Here is an 18,383-nt window from a genome sequence, read left to right on the forward strand (position 1 = left end):
CCTTGTACAGTGGGAGGTGGGTGGGCAGTGAGTTAGTGTGAATGAAGCTGTATCTGTTTAAAAACCTGAGTCGACTTGGCTCTGTAAAATTATCAGTCAGTCCCTAAACAACACATTTCAAATTTCACACACAACAAAACTATGACAACGAAAATGCAAATTCAAATGCAAAGACAGAACACACAAATGCATGGAACCAAATTCAAATCTAAACACCTGCTTTAGGTGATTAGTCCATGCACCTCTGCAGGAACTGCATGCCACAACTTTGTCATGAATGTGACTATACTACTGCACAAGACACATTCATGTAGCAAATAATAATTGCATTGGGTGACAAGTGGCTTTTTGCTCCTTGGAGGGGACATGCCCCCCTCTTTGGGAACCAACCCTCACTCTAAGGTAAATGTAACGGCACTAACAAACACACTGCTACTGTTTATATAGACATACCACATTACGCATGAGCATCCGGAAGAACTGCGACTTCCTCTCCGCCTGTAGGGGGCCACAAAGCGCCGCAAGCTATGGTAGCGCCTGCGGAAAAATCCATAAAAAAAGAAAAAGGGAAGAGAAGCTTCCACATCTCGCGATATGTGACTGAGCCAGAATAATCCGAGATTAGAGGAGTAACTTTCTGGGTGCTGGTGACAGGACGAAGACGGGCTGCACTATAAACAGAAACAAGGTCAGTTTACTTTGTTGGACAAACTCCGATGTGTCTTTTCCCCGTTGCAGATATGAGTCGTTGTTGCCTGCTGTAAAAGCACGATTTTTTGGTCGCATTTGCAGATATTGTGCAGCGGTTTGACGTTGGTTTTGCAGAGAAGACGCTGAAAATGCGGAGACAAACTTTGCATTTAATGGTTTATCATGTAGTTAGACATTACTTTGAGTTTTTGCACTTCAGTCCAAAGGTCACCCAGCTGCTGCATGTGTTAAGATTAAAGTTAATGCCAGTCACTTCAATCTACACTACCTTTTATAATACTGTAAGATAAGAAATAATATAATCATAATATTAATTATAATAATATTTAATAATAATAATACATAAATAAATACTACATTTTACAAGTCTGGTTATTCTCAATGCAATGTTAAATAAATAAATAAATAACCTCACCTTTACCTTTTTTGCTTGCTTGGACCCGAGACACAAATTAACGTTCAGGGAAACTTTAAAACGCTGTATTCAGTCAATACATCTGCCATGACTTGGTGTTATAGAACTTTAAAAACAAGTCCTATAATCTGTAATAACTGTTGGTTAAACATCCTGACAATAAAGACCTGACCTACAAACATGTCATAATGTGATTAAAGTGTTCTTTGAAAATGTGACTAGAACACAGTGTTTTACACCGTAGTAGTGAAGCGTGTCCATTTGTTTCCATCCTAATGCAAAAGTAAAGTGTGACTTTGAACTTGCTCCACATCTGTTACATTGACTTACCATCAGTGAAAGTGAATCGTCTCTGTTTTGGCAGGTTGTGTCAGGTTCAATCACTGGTCAAGGCATCATGTCTGAGCAGACCGGGAAGGTTCAGACCGTCCTGGGCCTGGTGGATCCAGACCAGCTGGGCCGCACCATGACTCACGAGCATCTCACCATGAGCTTCGAGTGCTGCTACTCCGCTCCTGCTTCAGGTGACGAGGCGGTGGCGGAGAACCCGTTCAAGATGCAGCACATGCACTGGCTGAGGCAGAACCCCTACAGCTGCCACCAGAACCTGCTGCTGCAGCAGGAGACCACCGCCGTGAGGGACGAGCTGCTGGCTTACAAGAAAGCCGGAGGGGGCGCTATTGTGGAGAACACGACCAAAGGCATCGACAGGGACCTGCCCACGCTTCGACAGTTGGCCATGGACACGGGGCTCCACATCATCGCGGGAGCCGGGTTCTATGTGGACTGTACTCACTCTGAGACCACCAGGAGTATGAGTGTGGAGAAGGTGGGGAGTGTGTGTGTGTGTGTGTAGACTGTTGTACACACACTCACTGTATGTATTATGTTGTTTTAGCCAAATATTAATTTATCTGAACAAATGTATGACTTTTTAGTGGTATTATTATCATAAACTTAAACACGGATGACTTCCTGCTCTTTAGCTCACGGACGTCATCGTCGGAGAAGTGCTACACGGGGCTGATGGGACAAACATCCGCTGTGGTGTGATTGGAGAGATTGGCACATGCTGGCCAATCACAGAGAGCGAGAAGAAAGTGCTGATGGCCACGGCTCAGGCTCAGGCCCAGCTCGGCTGCCCAGTCATTATTCACCCGGGAAGAAATCCTGCAGCTCCAGCGGAAGTTGTTCGGATTCTTCAGGAGGCTGGAGGAGACATCAGTAAAACTGTCATGTCTCACCTGGACAGGTAGTTAAAAATACATTTTAACAATTAACTGTAAATTCATCAGAGGAAAATGTGAAAATTGACAAATGTCTCTATTTTCTGGCAATGAATCAAGAGAATATCTTCTTTACACTCTTCCTTCAGGTTCAAATATTGTTGTCTGGTTTAAAAATTCTGAAAATTTGAATTTTTTAAACTGTTTTCTTTGGGAGTTTTGTTTAGACTGTTGTGTGTTTTATTACTCTCTAAATTGTCAGCCCTGAAAATAAAACGTGCTGCTGTTTGACTTCATCTTCCGATTATTGTTTTGTCACAGAACCATATTTGATGAGGGAGAACTGCTGGAGTTCGCCAAACTGGGCAGTTACCTGGAGTATGACCTGTTTGGTGTCGAGACGTTGAACTACGTGTATAACCTAGACGTGGACATGCCCAGTGACAGCCAGAGAGTGAGAGCGTGAGTAACTGCTAACACAGAGACAGACATATACAGTGTAGGTCTCTGTAAAAGTTGAACTTCATGTCCTTAAATGTCTGCTTTTTTTCTAATAAATATACAAAAGAAATCCATGTGGCAAATCTTGGTCCGAAGGCCAGATCTGGTCAGCAATGCTTGTTTTATGCGACTCATGGTGACGAATAAAGGAAAACATAATAAGCTCTGAATCGATGGAAGACGGCATTGTGAATTTCAAACGATGGATGAAACTCAAACAGTTCCCAGTTAGAAAACACCCGCGTCTGTGGAACTACTTTCTGCAAACTGAAGAAGAAATAAGGATGTTTAAATTCTGAAATAATAATTATAATTATGATATATGTGCAATAATAATTTACACACGATGTGCGTGACCTCAACACACACACACAAAAATCTACAACGTGTTCATTCACACTCGTATTCCCATCTCTAGTTAATTTAATGTGAAAAATTAACCTTATCTTGAATGTTTTTGGTTACCACGGGGATCAAACCTTCCTGCTGTGAGGCAAGAACACAAACCACTCTCACACCATGCTGCCCCCTGTGGTTTTTTTTGTCATGACTAGAATGTTTCTTTCTTGCATCCTTCCACGCAGAGACAAGAGTGTGTCCTAGACTTTTTTTTTTCACCTAAGCTGTGAGACACTAATCTCCCACCTCAGTGCAGGGAGGAGTGTGTGTCAACAGCAGGATAATAAATGAGTTACGTCGTTGCCGGCACTATTCACATTCCGGGCAGACGTTAGTCCACAAACACACAAGACAGGTTCAACAGAGCGCGAAGGTTGATTGGCAAATACAGAGTGTTTTTAACCTCAAAGTTGATGTCTGTGGTGTGTTCAAGGCCCCGTGGTTCATACCAGCTTCTGTGTTTGTGCGTTAAGATTGTCATTCCTGGTGAAGGAGGGCTACGAGGACAAGGTCGTGGTTGCCCACGACATCCACACCAAGGACCGTCTGACCAAGTACGGCGGCCACGGCTACTCTCACATCCTGAAGAACATCGTTCCCAAGATGCTGAGGAGGGGGATCTCACAGCAGCAGGTGGATAAGATTCTCATCCACAACCCCAAACGCTGGCTGACCTTCAAATAAGGGCCGTAAGCAGAGAGGGCAGACCTCAGTGTAAAGGTCAACAGTATCAATCTTTTTCAATTTGAAAATGAAAAAAAAAAATCCAAAGGATTTCTAATCCAGATTTTAGCAAACCAAATTATATATTTTTTCTGATGCTAATCAGAAAAAACACAACTTTACAGCAGATAAAGAGAGCACAGACACATGATGGATTTTGTGATCATCTTATCTTTACATGATGATTGATTATTCTTTAATTAATTCCGTCATATCTTGACAACAATCACGTGTAAAATCTTTAGCGTAGTTTGAAACCAGGGCTGAACAGGTTTGTGTTTCCACCAAAGATTTCCAGTGTAAATCAATAACATGGTTATTAATGATGTTGTTCACATTGATGCCACAAATATTTTTTAAATAAATTTAAAGTAAAAAATAAAATCACAGCATGTTTGAGATACTTGGGTTTGTTTGATTTATTGTCCACTGACCGGTTTCACAGTTTTTGTGCCAAACACTTTTTTATTCTACATTCAGCACCAATATATTTTTTTAAATGTTAATGAAAGGCATTCAAATTTTTCCATATTTTCTTAGCACGTTGTGTGACTGAGGTATCAAACCAAATCTCCGTAACTGTGAGACAGATCCAAATAATAGTTTTTTGAAATTATCAGATTTTTTTTGGGAACTCTAAACAAACACACATTTTGTTGTTTTTGTTTCGCCCAACTTTTCTCACAGTTTCTCTTCAAAGGAGTATAATTGCAGAATGCTGTTTCAATCAGTTGATTTTTTTTTGTTCATTTGCAAAACCTTGTGTTTAGTGATGTCGCCCATTTCAAGCTAATTAGGTCACAGAGCCAAAGAATCACGGCTGCATAAATGTGAAGGAAACTGCACCAGTTTGTTCTGCTCTCAGGTAGTATCGTCGATGACGGCGCTATGAAGCTGCGAAGCTAACACATCCCCTCGGCTGTGGTGACGTTCACTTAAACATTCTGCACACAAATTTTCATGAAAGGGGTAAAAAGCTAGTGCGGCTGTAATCAGTATGCTGCTCTGCTCTGCTCTCCACACAATGCGGCTGTGGTAAATGAGTTGTCCTGACGTCCCTCAGTGGGTGTTGGGGTGTCTGTATGGGAGGCTGAGTGTCTGGCGAGCCCAGATGAAGGACACGTTCTCCTCTCACCTGGAAACAGGTGGCCTCACAGGGTGACTTCACCACATGATCAATGACGCGGCTTCAACAGCTGACTGTGAGCCGTGAAAGGCCGTGTAACTTTGATGAATCTTCGGAGAGTGTTACAGAGTGAGCCACAGGATCTCATTTTACAATATATTCAACACTGTGGCTGACAGGCTTCACTGGAGGAGCTTAACAATCAGCAGGCAGATCGATGAATGTTGTTGGGCCGGAGGAGACATCATTTTCTCTCAGACTGTCCAGTTTTGTGATGGTGACTAACTATACCAGTGCAGTCCTGTTAGCCCCAACCAGCTGTTGTGATCAGAGGGCCAAAAAAGCAAAAACCAAAAAGATGCTGTGAAGACTCTGTGACTATTTGGACGTTTCTTCTCTTTCTTTATGCTGCACTGGGTTCTAAATTTAACTGGGGATTTTTTTTTCTGATAAAATCATGCATCACTATTTCTTTGAATACTTGAAATGCAGCAACAATCACACTTTTTTTTTTCTTTTTTGAAAAATAAAGCACACACGTGGACTAACAGCACAGTGAACAGCGTGGGGATGGTGTGGTTTGCTTGCTATAATCCAGTGCTGAGGGTGAATACATTGAACTCTTCGTCTACATTTAGCAGTGTGTGTTAGCACAGCGTCTACAGTGTATGCCTGACATGTCAGCAAACTTAAATCGTGAAGCTCAGAGTTCACTCAAAGTGCACTAATCAACCCGACGAGGGAATAATTAACGATAAATAACTGAAGGTTCCTTCTTGCGCTCATGTAAATACGGTACACACACAGACGGCCTATTGCTAAGTACAGTCCGCTCCTTTACGCACGCCTTCATCCTCTCCTCCTCTTCCTCATCATCATCCACGGGTCTTTTTGCACTATGAAAATGGTGAGCTCCGTCTCTAATAATCCAAGTCACACTGAACCGAGACCGAGCAATGAAGCAAAGCTGTATGCAGAGCATTCTCCTCCCGACCACCGTGTCTCAGTCAGCGTACAACATGAAGCCGGAGAAAGTGCTGTACTTGTTGTTGTTGCCCCCGTGCGCCTTCCCCCCGTCCAGTTTGATGTAAATCTCGTCTCCTGGCTCCAGGTGGAGGACGACGCTGTTGCTGGCGTAGTCGTAGTTCTGGTCTGCGTCCTGGGCAATGGCGCTGGCTCTGACCTGAAAGATGACGGTCGGTATCAGTGATCGAACAGTACACGTCACTCACGATACACATGTCAACTTTTTTTGCTTATAACGCACAGCCACGTGACTCTTTTTATAACACACCTCAAGAGAAATCCATGTTTGTGAGCCAACCGTGCGTAAAAGCCGTGCGTAAAAGCCGTGCGTAAAGAGTGACTGTTTTACGCACAGCTTTTCCAATGTATCATTACATCAAAAAGTAGTGATGATGAATTGAACGAGTTTACTGTCACATCATGTCACCTTAGAATGTCCTACCTGGTTGTTTTTACACAGGTCAGCCCACATACTGGTGCCGTCTCCGCCGCGCATCAGCACGTGGTAAATAAAGAAGTAAACTCCCGGTATGGAGCAGGTGAATTTCCCAGTCGACGGGTCGTAGTGGTTTCCAATATTTGTGACTACGTCGTCGAATTTCAGAACCTCATATCCCTCGTGCTGCTTCTTCAGTCCTGCATAAAACGCAATCTTTGGGACCGTGTTGTAAGTCGCAGCGCTGATTGCACCAGTGGGTCCATTGGCTCCTGGTGCTCCAGGTGGACCCGGTGGTCCCGGAAGCCCTCTCTCACCTGGAGGACCAGCTGGTCCAGGTGGTCCGGGTTCGCCCACCGGACCCCTAGGACCCATCCTCCCCGCGCGGCCCGGCTCTCCTTGAGGACCTTGGATGAACGTAGGAAGCGACTGGACCAGCCGGTTGTCTTTGATTGTGTTGGTCGCCTTGGCCGTGGCGGCGGTCGCTGTCCCTTGGGGGTCGCACACCATTTGACAGGACCCGAGCATCTCGTATCGCGCAGGACTCCCGGCGGAGTTCACCACCACTGGGATCAGAACCACCAACAGCAGCACCAGCGCGACGCCACAAACACCAGTTGCGATCATCTGCGCTCTGCGGATTCGCGGCGATCTCCGGAGCCGGTGGTCTTCCAGCCTGCTTGATGGTGGGATTTTTGCAGAGGAGAAGAAATCAGCTCAATTCACCTTTGTGATGTGCAGCAACTTCAGGAGACAGAAAGTCCGGGGTACGGCTCCGCGTAAAAGTAACCATCCACAGCTTTTACGCACCGGAAAATCCTCCCAAATGGATCATCTCTCTTGGTTCAGCGCAAAATATCGAAGAGCAGAAGAACTGTTGGAAGGAAAATAACAAAAAGATCAAAGTCAAATGAACAAGTTTCTGCTCAACGCAGAGCCACAGGAGAGAATGGACTAGAAATCAAGTGCTCCGAGTTTGAGTGTTTGGACGGTGAAGGGAGGGGTGGAGTTGATGGATGGGCTAGAAACCGTGTGTTTCTTTAATCAAAAGAGAGAAAGTGGAGGAAACACACGCACATCAATGCAACTTTGTAGATTCCAAAGGCGACTGTCGTATATCTATTTTATCCCGAGTGTCATTAAAGTCAGTTAGCAGGGTTTAAAAGCTGTGAGTTTACCTTCCTGGGGAAAAGGGTTAGTGTAGCAGTGATCCACACAGACCTGAAAGGTCCTGGGCATAATTAAGCTCATTAAGACAAAAAAGCTATACTGTTTTGGCACCTGGTCACACCTTAGTGGCTCTCCGTGTCCAATTTATCATTTGGAGAAAATCTATAGAGCCACTGAGAGGAAAGGGGAGTCACTGGGAGGTGGCAGTGAAGGATGACCCAACAGGGGGATGAAATGAGTGAATACTGGGGCATTTAGACAGAAAAAAACCCCTGATATTGTTAAAATACAACTGAAACTTCGACACAAACTCAAAATAATTCACCTATAATAAATGTATACATGTTTACAAAAATATGAATTAATTCAATTATTTACAGGACAAGCCGAACAGTTCCACTTTATTTATACGATTTAAAACTAATGTTTGTTTGTTTAAAAAAACACACAGTTTAAAACAGCAGCTTTTGGCGTTTTTAGAGTGATGAGAGGGTAATTGTTAGTGAGCGGGGGCAAATGGTGATATGCTCATGAATGCAGAGAGTGTTGCTGCATCTTTCACTCTGGTGGAGACGGATGAACAGAGAGGAAAACCAAAGACATTGGTGGATTTTTCCTTGTTGTTTTTTGGTGGCAGTGGCCAACGATCGGATGAATTAGACGATCTAAAGGTTGGATTGTGAGACAATGTTGGTTTTTAATCTACAATAGATGTCTATATCCTCACAAACTAAAACAAAGTAATTCAAATTGGTACATTTTTGCTTTGTTTTAATGGTCCAACATGGCAGCCTCAGACTCCTGATGTGAATATTATAATATATTTCCTTTCATAAGGAAGACTTAGGAATTGAAACTAAATCTTGTAGAAAAACAAAATTTTTCCATTCCGTCACAGACATCATTGTGTCCACACAAGGTCTCTCTCTCACTGTCACAGCCACTGTCATTTGTTCCTCCTCTACAAACATCCTTGGTTCATTCACAAAGAAGACAAACGCTGCCTAATTTTTTCCCCTCCTTTTATATACACTATTATCCGTACAATAAGAGGGTGATGTCACAAACTCAGCGTCTGTGCACCGATCTGGTTTTCAGATCACTCCTGTCATTAGTCAGCTTCGTCTTTACAGTTCTTGTGTGACATTGGCCGCGGTTTAGTCACGTTCACACGTCTGTCCACAAAGTTTAAAGGTCGCAGATACAGTGAAGTGCGTCAGCATTTTTAATGACCAAAAATAATTTATATTTCAACCTGGGATGTTATTTAATTAGTAGGCTTTCAGACCAGATACTTTGTTGACCGCACAGCGACTCTGTGGCCCTTTAATCAGAGGGTCAGCAGTTCGATCTCTGGTTCCTGGAGTATACTTGTCGAAAGTGTCCTTGAGCTAGACCCTGGAATTTGAATCAATGTGTGAACGCTAAGAGATAAATGACCCAGTGCTGGTGAAGTATACGAGAAGTCCAGAAAGAATTACATAAATGTAACCGGCAGCTTCGGGCGTTGGGAAGCGTTCTGATGATTTTCTCTGGGATTGACTGGAGTCAGGGAGCAGATTGAGATGGTTTGGACCTGACTTGAGGAGAAATGTCATGAAGCCAATAAAAACAATTAACTGTCTTTCACTGTTTGACTAAAATAGTCAAAATAGTTTTGTCTTTGAGAGTACAATAATTAAAGTTATAAATGATGCTGTGTCAAGGTCACGTCCTGTGATTCCTCTGAACGTTTATGTGTGATTTCTCCGCCTCTGTACTTATACAGTACTGACATGCCTCATACACACCGTGTGTGTTTGTGCAAGAACAGCAATCCAGTCAATAAGTAACTACACGAAAGTACTTGCAAGGACAAATTCAATACACTTATCATTATGATAAACGACTGTTTTTTGTGACAAACGAGTTAACATGCTTATTAACTCAGACCAAAATACACTCACAAATACAAAAAAGGAAGGAAAACAAGATCTACTACTCTTTTCTACTTACAATAAACTAAATATGTGGCCCAATCTATGTATCGTGTGATATAGAAATAAACAAACTACGGCCCAATCTGTGTATCGTGTGATATAGAAATAAACAAACAATATGGCTTTTAAATACAAAAAAGATAAAATTATATAACATAGAAATATATATATATATACTATATTATAAATGTAAAAAAATGAACAAATGAATAAATACAAAGATTATATAACTGGGCAGTTGTTTATAAAATGAATACATTTCTGGCATCAGTCAAATGAACCAGTGGAGAAATTAAGTCTATTATTTTTTTTATATTCTATATTCTATTATATTTAAAAATATTAAATTTGAAATGTTTACGTGCTTGTATTTTGGCCATTTCCTGTGTGTGTGTGTGTGTGTGTGAGTGTGTGTGTGTACTGGTACGCTCGTTCAATAAGAGCTGACAGCCGCTCTCTATGAACTCAAACATTTTTTTGATCATCCCCAAAAGAACACGTTTTCTGTGGGAAGGGTGCAAAGTGAGAAATAGAAAAGTATATAATAGAATATAAAGGCAACCATGCACACACAAACACAGTGGGACATACTGTGGCGCTATGAGTCAGTGAACACTTGTTAGCGGTCAGGCTCGTTCCCGCCAGTTGGCACAGGCCTCTGGTGACTCAGGGAGACTTGTCGACCAGGAGACAGAGTGAGCAGTGGTGTCAAAAATCCACAGAAAGGAGAGGAAAACACAACCTGTGTTCGGAAGGGCCTCGGAGTGTCAGCGAACACGTTTAAATTCCCTGTTAAGAAGCAGAAATTAGCCTTGTAGCTGTCCAAAGAGTGACTCTTATCACTCTTCTCTGGCACATCAGCTCACCTCTAATATGGTATTGAAGGGTTGCTCAATGGTGAAGAGCTCTGACAGGTTGTTTTCAGTCTCCACTTTGGAGTTCATTTACAGCCAGTCAGCCCGGAGTCCTGCGGGAGCCTGATGATTTTTGACACCCGGACAAGCAGATGTTCAGAGGACATGAATAAAACATACCGTCCGTCTGACCACAGACTGGAAGCCTTTCCGAGGGTCTAATGAAATATGAGGTGTGATTTCAATTCACACCACTCCAAAAACACTTTGTCAGTGAGTGTGATGCCGCCTGAAATATTAATGGCATCCATGTAGCCGTGACAATCAAAGCCGAGACACGTTTGTCAAACCATTGTGCTGCCAACGGAAAAGAAAGTCAATGGAACTCCTTTTATCAAACAAACACACGTGTTATATGTCACCACAGAAAAACCAAATGATTATAAACTGCTGAAACATGGAGCCGCCGTGAGACTCGTTTGTTTTTCACATGTTGTGTTCCTCCTTAATTTCACTGCTTATTTCTCTGTTTCCTCCCAAAGCCAAAGAAAGGGCCGGGCTCAGCGGTTCTGCTCAGCAGGGGGTGCAGCAGAACACGTTACCACACCACCCACTCAAACCTGCTCCTGTACTGAATTTAAGATCTGCAAGCAATTACAGTCACAACAGGGTGGGCATTTAGTTACACTGTTTTCATTCAAGTGAAAATCAAACGTGATTGGTGGTTGTTTGGTTTGATTGTTCACTCAGAGTCGACAGACGATTAGCGGTTAGCTTCAAGTCCTGTGAGTCATGTGTAAATGAATCAAACTGAACATTTCTTTAGCTCATCTCATATTTAAGACACACGAAAGGTTTGGATTTGTCTTTTTTAATACACATCTAAACATCTAGAGACAGCAGGAAATAATAATCCGGTCCACTGGGATGTATTTTAGACAATTTGTTCATCAGCACCTCCTAAAGGAAACTTTATTCCATTAAAAAACTATATTTTTCAGACTTATTTTGTCCATAATTATGCTCAGAAAAGTCAGTTTTTGTCAAAATAAATAAATACAATTTCTACCAGGGTATTAAGGCCATTGCTGTTGCTGTTGCTCTACAATTCAGTGATACAAATAATAACACTTACAGGTAAGAGTGCAGAATACAGAATAGAGTGCAATTTGTTTTGTGCGATTTTTTGTAAAATTATTTTACCGGAGAATTGCTGTCACTTTATCCATTCGTCTATCAGTCCTTTGTTTGTTCATTTGTATTCGCTCATTCGTTCAGTTACTTGTGTTATATACATACTACCACCCGCAACTAATTTAGTTTCACATGGACACAGACACTGGGTTTACACTTAAGTTACAAGGTTACATCCTAGAGGTGGACGCCTAATATGACGGACAGCTCCATAGTTTATCAGTTAAAAACATACACCTGATCTGAGAAGTGAACAGAGAGTTCCAATTTCAGAGTCCGTCCAAAATAAGGCCAAATCATCTTTCAAATGCAACCAGACTGCTACCTCAAAATCCAGCTGTTCATCAGTTTTTCTTCTGTTGTGCTTTGTCAACCATTTTCCTTTAAATGGGATTATGTTTGAAATATTTAATAATCACCATTTCTATTTGAAGTGATTAACACCTACTGCATGTGGAATTCCCACAAAAACACGTTGATGTTTTTCTCATTTTCCTAGATCCAGCAGCTGCACACCACCACTAAGTGTCTTGTGCACATAAACAGTACTATAAACAGTGCCATCGATTTCGTCAGTGGTTACTGTAATCTAATAAAGCCCAGTGTTAGCCCTCCTCATTAACTGTCAGTTTTAAAGAGTATACGAGGACGCGGCTGATTTAATAGGATGATTAAAACAGTGTCTTTAAATGATCCATCTAATTAAACCGATTTATATTTATATCTAGTCCCTGTGATTGTCTTTGGGCTGTTCTGGGTGGATGTGAATTATAGAATAATAAAAAATTCATATAATTCAGAAATACTGATTTTTCTTCTAGGGCATTTGTACAAGTGCCTGTAAGAAAATACTAAGCTCGTCATTCCAGGTTTGTTTTGATTGCTCACAATAAAGCTGGAATAAAGGATTACAAAAAAGGATTATAACCAAACTAAATCCCTCCATGCAAAAGAAAAAAAAATTAAATTGATTTTCATCGAGGTGTCAATCGATGCACTGTTTCGCTGATGGTATCAGAGGGTGGAGTGTCACATTTTCTGCCGATGAGATTGAGCGGCAGCGAGAGGCTTAGTGGCAAATACAATCGAGGAGTGTAAACATACAGAGGGCCACAAGAGGCCGATCAATGCCTCCAGTCTGGGATTGATTAATTACCCCAAGAAAGAGAGTGAGGTGTGAGGGCACCACAGAAACCTGATCAGAACAAGATTTATCACCCAATCTTTGTATCATCACCACCCCTCCTCCAACTGTTTACTCTTCTTCTTCTCCCCTTCCTCCCCCAGCCCGTCCTTCTCTATTTACTAACTGGAGTGTGTCATGTTTAAATGTGAATAGGTTGTTGAACATGTTGTAACAGGGGAAAAAAGTCTATTGTTGCCAAAGCTACCTTTTTGAAAATACACCAAATACAGAGGAAAAAGAATTAAACACAACAAAGAGAAAATGGTGAAAACATTTTCAAAGAATTATAGTTTGGAAAACTATATAAAAAAATCTTTACACTAACCAAATATAAACTGCAATTACATTTATGTCATACTGTAGGTGCATCTATTCATCTGTCTAGGTTTCAGTGACCTGAAAAAAAAATTCCAACACATTTGTTCACCACAAAATACTCTTTTCGATTCATTTGGGTTGAAATATTAAATATAATTTGTGACAGAAACTATGATTTGCTTTCTTACAAAAATAAAGAAAACAACCAAAACCTATATTTTCTTACTTTCATCACCGTTGGACTTGCACTGTATTTTCCAGGAACTCTTTCCTCCCGACCCTGAAAAGGAATAAGACACACAGTCATACATCGTTAACAGAATCCAAGCACTTTAGAAAGATATGTCTGTCTTTACATCTTTACAAAACATTTTAATTACTGTGTTTGTCTCAGTGATTGCAACAACAGTGTTAGCTCAGACACACAACACAATACAATACAATACAATACAGTGGCTGATTGGATCCACTGCTGGTTTATCTTCACTCAAAGCATTTTTCTTTTCCCTTTTTACAAATAGTGAGTTTTAATTTCAGCATTTAACAAGTCTTTGTTTTTAAAATGACACTAACATGATCACAGCAGTGGTTCTCAAATGGTGGCCCGTGGACCACAAGCTTTTTTACAGCACTTTTGAAGCCGCAAACTTGTAGAAATTCATCACCGTTCACGGACCGTATTTGCTCCTGTACGTGTACATGTGGATTTCCTCTCAAATCCAAACAAGCTTTTGTGAACTCAACCTGAACTCCTTCCTACAAAGATTCAAAACAACATTCTCGGTATGAGCCACATCTTTCATTAGTTCCAAGAGTTATTTTGTTGATGACAGTATGTAACAAAAACCCAGGAGCTTCCCCAGGGACCTGCTGTGATCAGGAATGTTTCATTTTACTGAGGTTTAACAAAAAGACATGTATGAAAGTGAGTGAGAAATATAGACATTATAGGGATTACAAATACTGAGGTGTCTACACGGACAATAAACTGGACCAGAGTCACTTCTATTCCTTCAACATCTGCCAGATACTTTTGAGATTTTTTTTTTTTTTTTTATGAGACTGCTGAACGCCACAGCTGACACGGATGCTGCTATGTTGGCACGGCAGTCTCAGGGTGGTAGATGCCAACAGAGTGAATAAACGTATCCACAAGGCTATTGACGTAGCAGGCCTTAATATAGACTGCGGTGTCAAAGCTCTGGTTCGTCTTGGACAGTGATTCACATTAGGTGCTGGTCGGACACAGGCGCTCCTTTAGTAATAGTCTTATTTCATCGCCAAGAAACACCGGAAATCATTCCTACCCGAAGTCATCGGATTATTTAACTCCTTCCTCTTGCGTGTGTTATCAATATTACACTATATTGCACTGCTTGTAGAAGCTTAGAAAACCCTATAATAAAGCATTTGAACGCCTCTGACAGTAGAATACATACAGTAGATAAACTGCATTGCTACTCTGATTAAGTAAGATTTTTCTAAGGACACGAATGATGTCTTTAAAAACACAGTCTTTAACTTCAGCTTGGCCACTGACAGGTAAAGGTATAGAACACAGCAGGCTTACTTAAGATAGGAGTAGGAAGGAAGAGTCTCAGGAGGGAAAACTACAGACAAAAACTAGGCATGAAACAAACTGGCAGTGGATCAGGTTTGAATAGTAGAAGGGGAGGAGCTAACAAGACACAGGTGAAGAAGGTTAAGTAATCAGTGTGAGGGGACGCACAGGAGGTGAGGAGAAGTTGATGAAGGGGAGGAATAGACACAGGAAGTAGGAAGTGGAGCACTGAGGAGAAAAAAAGTAAAAGAATTTAATTCAAACCAGGTGATCGCAGTACATGTTGTATTTGTATTTAGACTGTGCCTTTAGTCAATTTCAAATAGTGGTAGTTTCAGTTTAAAAACATTATGAATGACAGAGGGAGGATAGTTAAGAATGTGAGATTTCCTCAGCAAGTCTTTTCTTCTGTGTTTTTTTTTTTTTTTTTGTATTCTGTGTTCCTTTTAGGCTGACGACTGGCCAAACTCAAGACTCAAGACCATATAATCTGTCCACTATCGAACAAAATACGACAATATGTCAGTCCGCACATCCCCCCCGAGTCTCAGTAACCTGTTTCCGTCCATCATATAAATCCCCTCATATAAGACAGTACACAGTAAAGAGAGACTGGCCATTGTCATGAGCAGGACAGCTACAGGACGGCGTTGATGTGTGATGCATGACTGTCTCTCTGTCGCCCTACATCCTCTCCAGAACTAATGATGACCTTTGATTCCCAAAAGATGTCAAGGGATAGGAGATTTTTAAAAAAATGCAAGTGCACCCAATTAAATTAGGGCGCAGAGGACTGGAACGTGTGAGCACGTCATGCTGCTGGAGTGAATGGTGAGGGCTTCCAGGAAAGACAAAGCTCAGTATAATTAGGATTCAGGAGGGCCTTTGTCAGAGATAATTAAAGCTGACAGCCACTGTGGAGTGGAGAGGAAGAGCAGGAAACCCCTCTGACTACAAGTTTGACTTTAACGCACTCTCTATATCGTCTCACTCAAAGGTCTGTGCTGCTATTTTCACGGTGATATGTCGACTTCCACACACTTGGAAAAAACAAAACCTCCGTTTTTAAGAAAAAAAAAGTGTTTCTTGTGAAGGTACAACATGTTTGTTTGGAGACCAGTTGCAATAATCTGACTGTTACAGGAGTCAATCTCTGCCTGGTCACCATGGTAACAAAAAGAATCACAACCTGGTTAATTCCAAGAGTGGCAAGTGCTTTACCTGATCTCATAAACTTTCATGAATAAAATTATTTTTTGTTTAATCTGGTCTAAGTAATCTTCAAGTCAGTGTTTAAATCTAAGGTTATACAAGATAACACACACATTTACCCTAATTTAACATCACAAATGTAAATCTAATTACCCTATGTCTAATCTAATCCCACATTCTAATTCTAACTCCAGCCTCATTCTCAAACCTCTTTCTTTAATTTTTCACTCAGAAATAGAAACATAGTATTTTCCCCAAAAAATGTCCCCACCAATACACTAGGTACACACACAGCAGCGCATACACACACTCACACTCACACACTCACAGCCTGCAGTACCATCTATCATCCCAGCTGACTTTCAAAGTGCATACCAGGCGATAAAACAGATGACAGATTAATAGACACAGTAAAGACAGTTGTTGTATCTACACATCCAGTCTTTTCAGCCTGACATCAAGCCGAACAATATCATTATGGGATGTGATGCTTGAGCAGAATGCTCATATCTCACCTCTTTCATAAAATGTGTGCAATGTCCACGACGTGACCTCAGTCTCTTACAATTACGTGGACATCATCAGCATACATATAAAATACTTCAAAAAATTTAATACATTTAAAAATGTAGTGTCAACATATAACGACCTGTACGTTCAGTGGTCTGTGCTGTAGCATAATGTTACGGACTCAGATTACCCTAAAGTCATAATTTACTGAACAGTGACCTCTATGGTCAAAATATTAAGAGTTCTGGAAATTCAATTTGCTTGTGCTTGAGTTTCTGCACTGACCCCACAAATTAAACTAGGTCTCAAAAATGGCAAATACAGTAGTGATCTCAGAAAAAAAGACTTCTAAATTTACCATTGTGTCATTACACTCAACAAGTTAGAAAACATGTCCTTATCTTGTGGGTTCAAACTGGCCACATCATGAGGTACACTCTGCTAATTAGCGGAACATCACGGTTAATTAAGTAAATTTGTTCAACAGTGATGTGAATCACCTGATCCACCACATCAACAATTACCGTAACAGAACAGACACACACACAGACATGTCCGGCAGCATCACTCTTTACTCAGGTTCTCTTTATTATTCAAACACTGCTTGGTTGAGAAGTGGGTCAGGAACTCATCTCCTACAACATCACGCCTCCATACTTTTTTAATGGTTGCCCGTTCACTGGTCTTCCTCACAGGATCAGTTCTCCGTGTGGTCTTTGGCCGCTGTGACACATTTTCAAAAAGGTACTATAAGGTGTACTCTGACGTTCTTCTGCTTACTTCTGTTGTCAAGTGTACTATGTGGATGTTTGGACTATTCGATCCTAAAGATCTGGAAAACTCCTGGTAAACCAAATGTTTTCAAATCCACATGCTAGACACCAACACCCATTTCTGTTGTTTTATATTTCTGCATCTTATTTCTACAGTCGTGTCTGCGTTATTAAATGTATTGATGAGCTGCCGTGTGATTGGCCGATTAGATGAGTGCATTTTCTATTGAAAGCAGAAGCGTAACTGACCTGGCCCTATTTCTTCCATATCAGGCATCACCTGGCATTAGTTCATCACTTGGTGAAAGTAAAGATGTGAAGACAAAATGTTAAACAATGCATTTGTAACATTTCCTGACACAAATTCTTCAAGGTAAAAGAATGTGCCCTTTTCTCCCCCCTTTCTCATTAATTCTGAACAAATCTGAAAGCTCTTTCCAAGATAATGAGGCAAACATAGACAGCTACATTTATTTTGAATTTACAAAAGAAAAGAAAAGAAAAAACCTTTTCTGAATATTCATGCAAATGAGACTTTCCCTTATATTCCTCCCTGTCAAAGGCAGCCTACAGGAATGCAGTATTTTATACACTCGTACATGTACTCGAGGATTTAAGCAGCATCGCACATCTTCAGTTGTACCTTTGTTTTTAAGCTTGGCATTGACATTAAGTATCCTTCATCATTACAAATACACCAAACTGTTTTAAGGTAAATATATCCTTCATCTATTGAAACGACATTTAATGAATTTATACAATTAATCTGAAACTCATTAATGTCGCTAAAGTCATGCCTTCATTTCCAGTTGGATTTTGGCTTTGTGGTAAAACGTGCCTTGTACTCTGGCCACCAACACCATATCTATGGATGCGACGGTCATCATCACTGACGCCGTCGGAGCCGCTGAAGGGAAGGCACTTAATAGTGACAGGTAAATTGAGATCGGCTGATTATTTCTAGGTTGTGATTTCTTGGCCAGCTCCTGTTGTAAAAAGAAGAAAAAACTGACACAGGCATTTAAGAATACTGAAGAGTGAATTTCTGGTGGAATTCCTTCAC

At 41.1% G+C, this 18,383-nt stretch overlaps 2 protein-coding genes and 1 long non-coding RNA gene across 4 annotated transcripts; 1 reads left to right on the top strand and 2 right to left on the bottom strand.

Moving 5' to 3' along the window:
- The first annotated feature begins 535 nt into the window (after positions 1–535).
- On the top strand, positions 536–5,377 carry pter (phosphotriesterase related). Its single transcript, XM_008334405.3, has 5 exons — positions 536–688; positions 1,491–1,955; positions 2,113–2,378; positions 2,674–2,814; positions 3,726–5,377. Exons 2-5 carry the CDS (start codon positions 1,524–1,526, stop codon positions 3,934–3,936), a joined length of 1,050 nt encoding a protein of 349 aa, XP_008332627.1. The 5' UTR covers positions 536–688; positions 1,491–1,523; the 3' UTR covers positions 3,937–5,377.
- A 255-nt stretch (positions 5,378–5,632) lies between these two features.
- c1ql3b (complement component 1, q subcomponent-like 3b) lies at positions 5,633–8,139 on the bottom strand. 2 transcript variants are annotated; one of them, XM_025066352.1, is made up of 3 exons: positions 7,374–8,139; positions 6,570–7,239; positions 5,633–6,284 (listed from the first exon to the last, which is right to left on the bottom strand). In XM_025066352.1, exons 2-3 carry the CDS (start codon positions 7,188–7,190, stop codon positions 6,105–6,107), a joined length of 801 nt encoding a protein of 266 aa, XP_024922120.1. In that variant the 5' UTR covers positions 7,191–7,239; positions 7,374–8,139; the 3' UTR covers positions 5,633–6,104. The 2 variants fall into 2 exon arrangements, with proteins under 2 accessions (XP_024922120.1, XP_008332628.1); XM_008334406.3 differs by having other exon boundaries at positions 6,570–8,139.
- A 2,011-nt stretch (positions 8,140–10,150) lies between these two features.
- Positions 10,151–15,518, bottom strand: LOC103396356 (uncharacterized). Its single transcript, XR_523346.3, has 5 exons — positions 14,835–15,518; positions 13,491–13,544; positions 10,579–10,689; positions 10,304–10,501; positions 10,151–10,216 (listed from the first exon to the last, which is right to left on the bottom strand). It is a non-coding gene; the product is annotated as an uncharacterized LOC103396356 (long non-coding RNA).
- Between the last annotated feature and the right edge of the window lie 2,865 nt (positions 15,519–18,383).

The sequence above is a fragment of the Cynoglossus semilaevis genome, chromosome 20, assembly GCF_000523025.1.
Source record: "Cynoglossus semilaevis isolate Cse_v1.0 chromosome 20, Cse_v1.0, whole genome shotgun sequence".
Lineage (NCBI taxonomy): Eukaryota > Metazoa > Chordata > Actinopteri > Pleuronectiformes > Cynoglossidae > Cynoglossus > Cynoglossus semilaevis.

Bases quoted from the DNA above. Each gene is read 5' to 3' on its own strand.
- pter (XM_008334405.3), top strand. From the start codon at position 1,524: ATGTCTGAGCAGACCGGGAAGGTTCAGACCGTCCTGGGCCTGGTGGAT. The intron at 2,379-2,673 runs GTAGTTAAAAAT...GTTTTGTCACAG, and splicing joins GTCATGTCTCACCTGGACAG to AACCATATTTGATGAGGGAG. The intron at 2,815-3,725 runs GTGAGTAACTGC...TTGTGCGTTAAG, and splicing joins GACAGCCAGAGAGTGAGAGC to ATTGTCATTCCTGGTGAAGG.
- c1ql3b (XM_025066352.1), bottom strand. From the start codon at position 7,190: ATGATCGCAACTGGTGTTTGTGGCGTCGCGCTGGTGCTGCTGTTGGTG. The intron at 6,285-6,569 runs GTAGGACATTCT...GTCATCTTTCAG, and splicing joins ACCTGTGTAAAAACAACCAG to GTCAGAGCCAGCGCCATTGC.